The following is an 8551-nucleotide window of genomic DNA, read 5'->3' as shown; positions in this document are numbered from 1 at the left end:
GCGTGTCCAGAGGCAGAGCGGCCATCTCAAAGTTCTCCACATCTTCAGCTGCAACCACACACACACACACACACACACACACACACACACACACACACACACACACACACACACACACACACACACACACACACACACACACACACACACACACACACACACACACACACACACACACACACACACTGTTGGCTTTTCTGATTGGCTAGTTTTGTCCTGCAGAAACAAAATGGCGGCCGATGGACTCACTGACAAACTCGGACAGGAAGACGACAAAGAAGGGCGTGACCAGGTCGTTGATGCCCTGAACGTATCCGCTGGCCGGGTGACGGATCGCCCAGATGAACAGGATTCGCTCAAATACCTGACGGGACAAACAGAGGACTCGCTCAGCGCAGCTTCAGACCCTGAACAGGTTCAGGACTGAGCCAGACTCCCCACGTGGTCTGGAACTCTCCTGAAACCAGTCTGGTCTAAATCTGAACGCTGACAGAGGAACAAGACCACCCCCCCCCCCCCCCCCCCGTGCCGTCCTCAGAGGAAGTAACAGATGTGTTAACTCTGACCACACAGGCGCTGAGCGGGGACGCCTCATAGGGACCCACGGCCACGTTACAGAGATGACCCCGTGAATACATGCTGAAGACGCCGTCATCAAACACACGTGGCGCCCTGTGGATGGCGCTCTGTTTAATGGCGCTCTGTGGATGGCGCTCTGTTTAATGGCGCTCTGTTTAATGGCGCCCTGTGGATGGCGCTCTGTTTAATGGCGCCCTGTGGATGGCGCTCTGTTTAATGGCGCCCTGTGGATGGCGCTCTGTATAATGGCGCCCTGTGGATGGCGCCCTGTCTTACCTCCTGCACGGCCGGCTGCTGGAACAGCGGGATCAGAGGATTGGTTCTTGGGATATCGATGTGGATCTGACAGGAAGGAGGACAAACAGAGACATGTGACCATGTGACCTCACACCCGAGGACAGTTTGAGCGGGTGGCGAGCGTTCAGGTGAGACGCTGGTCGCGGCGTTCACCTGTCGGTACGTGTCTTTAAAGTGCTCGTCGGTTCGGGAGTGATAATACTGCTCGATGAAGCCGAAATACTCCTCTCGCTTCCTCTGCAGCACGTGCTCTCTGCGCTCGGCGTTAGCCGGCAGGTAACCCTGAGGAGGAGGAGACAAGGAGGCGAGGAGAGGAGGAGACAAGGAGGCGAGGAGAGGAGGAGACAAGAGAGGAGGCGAGGAGAGGAGGAGACAAGAGAGGAGACAAGAGAGGAGGAGACAAGAGAGGAGGAGAGGAGGAGACAAGAGAGGAGGCAAGGAGAGGAGGAGAGGAGGAGGCAAGAGAGGAGGAGACAAGAGAGGAGGAGACAAGAGAGGAGGAGACAAGAGAGGAGGCGAGGAGAGGAGGAGACAAGGAGGCAAGGAGAGGAGGAGACAAGAGAGGAGGCAAGGAGAGGAGGCAAGAAGAGGAGGAGAGGAGGAGACAAGAGAGGAGGAGACAAGAGAGGAGGAGGCAAGAGAGGAGGAGAGGAGGAGACAAGAGAGGAGGCAAGGAGAGGAGGAGACAAGAGAGGAGGAGAGGAGGAGACAAGAGAGGAGGCAAGGAGAGGAGGAGACAAGAGAGGAGGCAAGGAGAGGAGGAGACAAGAGAGGAGGCAAGGAGAGGAGGAGACAAGAGAGGAGGCAAGGAGAGGAGGAGAGGAGGAGACAAGAGAGGAGGCAAGGAGAGGAGGAGACAAAGAGAGGAGACAAAGAGAGGAGATAAGGAGATAAGGAGGAGTCTTCATCACGTGTACTGAAAGTGAAGGTGTGTGACTTACAGACAGGAGCCTCCATGTGATTGGTCGGACTTCTCGGGGGATTCCTGACCAGCTGTGCTTCCGGAGCTCCTCTGTAAAGACACAAACACTGTCAGTCCTCACGAAGACAAAGACAGCAGAGACCAGATGGACAGTGTCTCTCTCTGTACCCAGGTCAGTGTTGGGACTCGACAGCAGCTGCTTGAACTTGTCCAGTCGGCTCTTCTCTCGCACCGTCATGGGCGGCGCTCCTGACGCGTTCTGGTCGGAGATCCGGGCGACCAGAGGGATGATGGGTCGGACCGGGAGAGACTGCTGCTTCTGTAGCGTGGAGCGAACTGTGGACAGACAGGACGGCGTGAGACTAACCACAGAACAGTGACCATCCCAGTAAAACGTCCAGCCAATCACAGCTTCAGACAGTCCCACTGGCGTTTATCCCCCCCCCCCCCCCTTGCCCCCCCCCCCAGCTGATAGTAAAGCCCAACTAACTCCTGCAGTGTCTCTCTCTCTCTCATACCTGAGGCCGCGCTCAGGTGGGCGTCACTGCTCGATTTGACCACCTTGCTGTTCACGTGATCGAACTCGTCCTCGTCTTCGTCCTGCAGGGGACGAGAGTCTGTCGTGGGAGGGGCCAGTCTGTGTGACAGCTCCGCCCCTTCATCCTGCTGCTGCGTAACGTGACCACATGAGAACACGTGGTTAAAGTCAGACAGGCTCAGAGCTGCTTCATGATTCACCTGGAGCGTTGGATCCACCTGGCTGTGAGACGCCGCCGGGCCCAGGAAGTCCTCGTCCTCCTCGTCGTCGATGTCCCAGGCGTCGTTGGTGCTGCGGGCGAACTCGTGGAAGCTGGACGCCTTCTTCGAGTTGAGATTGTTGAGCTTGGTCTTTGTTTCTTTGGGATACCTGCAGAGAATCAAACTCACAGATCAGACCAACATGGCGTCCTCGTACCGCAGCTCAGAACCACGGGCGCAACAAAGCGTGGACGTGAAGACGGCTGGTCACAGAGGGGGGGCTGCATGCTGTCCGTCCTCAAAGCATGTGCAGGAACAATCAGCCGCAGGACAAGACAGAAAAGACAAGGAAGCATCCGGACGGTGGACACCACATGACACAGTCCACACGGGGGCAGCACTTACGTGCGTCGCAAGCGCGGGTCGAGAGGCGGGTGCTGCGCCCCGTAGACCGGCTGAACACTGTAGGAGGACAAGGGAGACATACTGTCACTGTGCAGAAACCAGACCAGAGGGGGGAGCAGGTCCAGAGGGGATCAGATCCACAGAGGGGATCAGGTCCATGACCAGAGAGGGGATCAGACTCAGTAAACAGCTCAGTGATTGGTGGACAGGTGTCAGCTGGTCGGAGGAGACGCTTTAGTGACTCTTCCTGTGGACTCTGATCTCTCTGAGCCGCCCGACAGCGAGGCGTTCAACTATCAGCAGTCACTCTGAAGAGACCCCCTCCTCAGACCCCCTCTTCTCATAGACCCCCTCCTCAGAGACCTCCTCCTCAGACCCCCTCTCCTCAGACCTGGTTTCACAGACTATGGAGGACCTGGTTTCACAGACTATGGAGGACCTGGTTTCATAGACTTTAAAGGACCTGGTTTCACAGACTATGGAGGACCTGGTTTCACAGACTATGGTAGGGATTAAGACCTGGTGTGTGGTCAGGACCTGCTGACGGCTCTGCAGGATCACCTTATTCAGTCTGTGCTGCTCTCCTGTTCTCTTCTGACCCGGGTCTGGACTATGAAGCAGGACTTAAGGTCAGCGAGGTCGCTTCAGGGTTAACTGAGTTTTCAGTCCTATGAGGGTCTTCAGTATATCGCCATGGCAACTGACCAGCACACCTAACCTGTTCCTGAGCAGGTTAAAGCTCCGCCCACCGACCAATCAGATGAGTTGCTGGTGGAGAGGGGGCGTGTCCCGTCTGATTGTAGTCCTTAAAGGACCAGAATTTAATTTTAAAGGAACCCGTTTGTGTCCTCCACAATCAAGACAGTTTACACAGTTATTGAGCAACGAATGAACCTTTAACATGTGATCAGCTCCTTCTTCAAGCTGATTAATCTCTCTCACACCGGAAATACAAACCACGATGATATGAATAATTAAAACACAGTTTGTAAAGTAATGAGCTGTAATAAACACACAGATATATGACGAGCCGCTTACGGCAGCTTCCCCTCATTATACAACTGTATTATTATTAATATTATTATTATTATTGTTATTATTATTAATATTATTATTATTGTTATTGTTATTGTTATTGTTATTATTATTATTGTTATTGTTATTCAGCATTTATATCACGTTAGCACATTAATAACCGTGTACCTGTCCAGGTAAACATCACCCACCTTCCGTTAGCACATTAATAACCGTGTACCTGTCCAGGTAAACATCACCCACCTTCCGGGAACCTTCACGGTTCTCCTCCAGAAGTGGATCCGGTTATCAGTGGCCATTCTCGGATAAGTCGACCCCCGGCTCCCGGCTCGAGCAGACCATGAGGTATGGCTGTTCCGGAGTCTGGTCCCAGTCTCTTCCTGGTCCCGGTCTCCTCCTGGTCCTGGTCCTGGTCCCGGTCTACCTTCTCTCGGGTTCAGATCGTTTATATTCGGCTTTCAGACGCGACGGTCTCTGATGCGACTACTGGAAGCCGCCATCTTGGAACACACGGAGCGGAGCGCGTGATTGGCGGGAGTGGTCGAGCAGGTGCAGTGGAAGTGACCAATGAGAGGAGGCGAAAGGGTGACGTAGGTTAAGAGATGCTCGTCATCGGTGGAAGAATCAGCAGCTACAAAAAAGAAAAAGAAGTACAAATGATCAGCCAGATCCTTCATCAGAGGAGACCGGAACCGGAAGTCTACCAGGACCAGGCTCGAGGGGCTTTCATCACATCCAGAAGGGAAAAAAAAGAAACCATGAAACATCTTCAAATGAATGATAGTGTGAGGATGAATAAGAAGCCTTTAAACCAGGAGAAGATGACGTCATTCCGTCAGACTATCCAACCAGACAGACAGACAGACAGAGAACACGTGATCAGAAAATAAACTTCACATGGACGCCCTTTAGGTGAAGAAAGCTCCGGGGGATGTGTGTTTGCAGAGGCTCCCACTCTGAGACAGCTGGGATGAATGAAACTCATCCCAGGATTACAAACTGAAGTCAGATTAGTTTATGAAATAATGAAGCTGTTCACTCTCATCTTCACCAAAAGATTAAAAACAGGACGAGCTGATGTTATTGATGAGGACCAGCCTGGTTAGTAGATATGATCGATAATAATGAGGGTTTTAAAAGTCAGTCACCAGTTGATGTTTCCAGTGATTGAACACTTTGGGCAGATAAAACACTTTATAAAGGTAACAGCTGAGTGAAGGGAACACATGGTGGACTCAGACAAGGAGGCCTGATTGTGAATAAGATTTGTGTTTTTGTCAGTTGATCTTGAGTTTGGGGAAATTCCCTCTCCATAAGAAATAAAACTAAACTAAACATACTGCGTGATGCTGCATCAGTCAAAGACATGAAGAATAACAAAGCTGCTGAAACACATCATGAAGACATGCTGTGGAGGTGACCTGTACAGTCCTTTTCTTTTCTTCTTCTTTGCTGCTCACTGAATGTCTTTATGTACATGATTTATGTTATCCTGTTTGTTTATTTCTGAATGTCTGTATGTCTGTAGGTTTAGTTTCTTGTCTGTATGTAAGTTCACACAATAAAAAAAGAAGACGTGTTGAACATCGTACCCTGAGAAGAAGAATTCAGATGAGTGTATTTTGACATTAATGCTCTCTGATCTTGTTTTTAACCGTGAGCTGAACACAGATTTAAGATCAGTTAGTTTGAGAGGAAATCACAGAAATATTTACAAACCACAAACAGGAAGTCTAATCTCAATCCTTGAATCTTTATTTCATGCTTCGTAATACTTCTCTTTTTACCCTCATAAGATGCAGTGACACTATGTGTCCACACGGGGGCAGCACACACACACACACACACACACACACACAGTGATGGGAAGAAGATTTGAAAGTTTCTTTTTCTCCATTCAAATGAAGTCACATTCAGTTTGACTCTCCGTGGCCGCCTGTATTTGAATCCCAGGTGTGCTCCTGTGCTTGTTTGTTTAGGGAAATCACTGCAGCTCCCCACCTGTCCTCCCCCCCCCTCCCCTCCCCTCCCCCGCCTCCAACGAACTCCAACTGACACGCTGCTCCAGGTGAGACCTTCACTGACACGCGGCTCCAGGTGAGACCTTCACTGACACGCGGCTCCAGGTGAGACCTTCACTGACACGCGGCTCCAGGTGAGACCTTCACTGACACGCGGCTCCAGGTGAGACCTTCACTGACACGCGGCTCCAGGTGAGACCTTTAGTCTGGGTCTCAGGTCTCTGTGAGGGTGAGCGGCTCCGTTCACACATTTCTTTGGATTATCAGGATTCATCATGATAGTTTTTTTTCCGGGGAGGTTTTGAGGTTTGCCTGCGGCGGGTCTTGTGACTTTCTGCTTCAGTGTGTGTGTGTGTGTGTGTGTGTGTGTGTGTGTGTGTGTGTGTGTGTGTGTGTGTGTGTGGAGAACAGAGGAGCTTCAGCAGCAGGAGTCACAAGGCAGGACAATGTTGGGGGGGGGGGGGGCGCAACGACCCTGTGCTTTAGCTTTGAACTCTTCCTGTCCTTCTTCATTTATTTAACACGGCACATTGTGACGTCATTATACGTTCAAACCCTGAAAAGACTTGTTTAATTGACGCATCTGTTCGTGCAGACACTGGAGAGCCAGCTCCGTCTCCTCCTGAGAGAACACGGGGACAGTTCAGTCCTTCACTGCGCGTGCACTGATCACTCTAACGCAGTGTGTTCAGAAGAGGTGAGTTTACTAACAGCATCACTTCAATACAGCGTGACGTCATCACAATGTGATTACACTTTCAGCTGTTTCATGTGTGTGTGTGTGTGTGTGTCTGTGTGTGTGTGTGTGTGTGTGTGTGTGTCTGTGTGTGTGTCTGTGTGTGTGTCTGTGTGTGTGTCTGTGTGTGTGTGTGTGTCTGTGTGTGTGTGTGTGTGTGTGTGTGTGTCTGTGTGTGTCTCTGTGTGTGTGTGTGTGTGTGTGTGTCTGTCTGTCTGTGTGTGTGTGTGTGTGTGTTGTCTGTGTGTGTGTGTCTGTGTGTGTGTGTGTGTGTCTGACTGTGTGTGTGTCTGTGTGTGTGTGTGTCTGTCTGTGTGTGTGTGTGTGTGTGTGTGTGTGTCTCTGTGTGTGTGTGTGTGTGTGTGTGTCTCTGTGTGTGTGTGTGTGTGTCTGTCTGTGTGTGTGTGTGTGTTGTCTGTGTGTGTGTGTGTGTGTCTGTGTGTGTGTGTGTCTCTGTGTGTGTGTGTGTCTGTCTGTCTGTGTGTGTGTGTATGTGTGTCTGTGTGTGTGTGTGTGTGTGTGTGTGTGTATGTTGTCTGTGTCTGTGTGTGTGTTGTCTGTGTGTGTGTGTGTCTGTCTGTCTGTGTGTCTGTGTGTGTGTGTGTGTGTGTGTATGTTGTCTGTGTGTGTGTGTGTGTGTGTGTGTGTGTATGTTGTCTGTGTCTGTGTCTGTGTGTGTGTTGTCTGTGTGTGTGTGTGTATGTTGTCTGTGTGTCTGTGTGTGTGTGTGTGTGTCTGACTGGGTGTGTGTCTGTGTGTGTGTGTGTGTGTCTGACTGTGTGTGTGTGTGTGTCTGTGTGTGTGTGTGTGTGTGTGTGTCTCTGTGTGTGTGTGTGTGTGTGTCTGTCTGTGTGTGTGTGTGTGTGTATGTTGTCTGTGTGTGTCTGTGTGTGTGTGTTGTCTGTGTGTGTGTGTCTGTGTGTGTGTGTGTGTGTGTGTGTCTGACTGGGTGTGTGTCTGTGTGTGTGTGTGTGTCTGACTGTGTGTGTGTGTGTGTGTGTGTTGTCTGTGTGTGTGTGTCTGACTGTGTGTGTGTGTGTGTGTGTCTGTGTGTGTGTCTGTCTGTCTGTGTGTGTGTGTGTGTCTGACTGTGTGTGTGTCTGTGTGTGTGTGTGTGTCTGTCTGTCTGTGTGTGTGTGTGTGTGTGTGTGTGTGTGTGTGTGTGTCTGTGTGTGTGTTTCCTCGTCAGGCTCAGGTGATGGTCAGTGACGCTCTCCGTCTGGCGCTCTGCAGGTCGCTCTCAGCTGCTCTCATGAAGGTTCCGGAGAAAGGTAGGACAGGGGGCGTGTCTTAGGTGTCTTTGACCTTTGACCTTTAAACGACTTTCAGCTCCAGCGTGTTCAGTTGGGAGCATGTTGGCGTTGATATGTTTCTGTTGCTTCGTCACATGATCACCTGAGGGTGGAGCCAGCCAATCACAGATCTCCTTAACCTCCAAGTCGGTTCAGAGGGGGACTGAGAGCCGGGCCTGATCCGGACTCAGTCACTGCTGGTCTATAAGGGTCTGGGGGCGGGGCTACCCTGACTCAGATAAACCTTTACAGAACTATACTGTGTTTAAGTTTGAAGTGTTTACATGGAGAAGTCGTGTGTGTGAAAGTACCTGCAGAGCGGCGTCCACACAAACTGACGACAGACTCTGTCGGGTCCATGGGTGCTGCTGTCATGTTGACCTCTGACCTGGAGTTTTGCATTGTGGGAAATGTCAGGGAGACTGGTCTGATGCGGACTGGGGATTCGGACTGAATCCGTACATGAGGGAGTGCAGGAGCGCCACCATGACGACTCAAGGAGTAGTGACGCCGTGCGAGTGACGTG

General features: G+C 51.2%; 1 protein-coding gene across 7 annotated transcripts in view; it reads right to left on the bottom strand.

Moving 5' to 3' along the window:
• tbc1d22b (TBC1 domain family, member 22B) overlaps positions 1-4684 on the bottom strand; it is an 11307-nt gene extending 6623 nt beyond the window's left edge. For 2 of the 7 annotated variants that reach the window (XR_013778493.1, XM_079372925.1), the window contains exons 1-8: positions 4220-4684; positions 2942-2998; positions 2317-2705; positions 1967-2134; positions 1818-1888; positions 856-1158; positions 250-364; positions 1-48 (exon numbers count right to left, since the gene is read on the bottom strand). The exon at positions 1-48 is cut by the window's left edge and continues 59 nt beyond it. Coding sequence is in view for 6 of the 7 variants with exons in the window: in XM_079372925.1 (XP_079229051.1) it covers positions 1-48; positions 250-364; positions 856-1158; positions 1818-1888; positions 1967-2134; positions 2317-2705; positions 2942-2998; positions 4220-4275 (1207 nt within the window). In the remaining variant the exon portion in view is untranslated. The remainder of the gene's footprint in view (positions 49-249; positions 365-855; positions 1159-1817; positions 1889-1966; positions 2135-2316; positions 2706-2941; positions 2999-4219) is intronic. The other 5 variants (XM_079372927.1, XM_079372928.1, XM_079372929.1 and 2 more) reach the window with 5 other exon arrangements.
• Positions 4685-8551: the final 3867 nt, after the last annotated feature.

This window comes from Symphodus melops (genome assembly GCF_947650265.1).
Source record: "Symphodus melops genome assembly, contig: scaffold_201, whole genome shotgun sequence".
Taxonomy (NCBI): Eukaryota; Metazoa; Chordata; class Actinopteri; order Labriformes; family Labridae; genus Symphodus; species Symphodus melops.
Note: the sequence above shows the minus strand (reverse complement) of the source record. Positions and strands in the feature narration are given on the sequence as shown.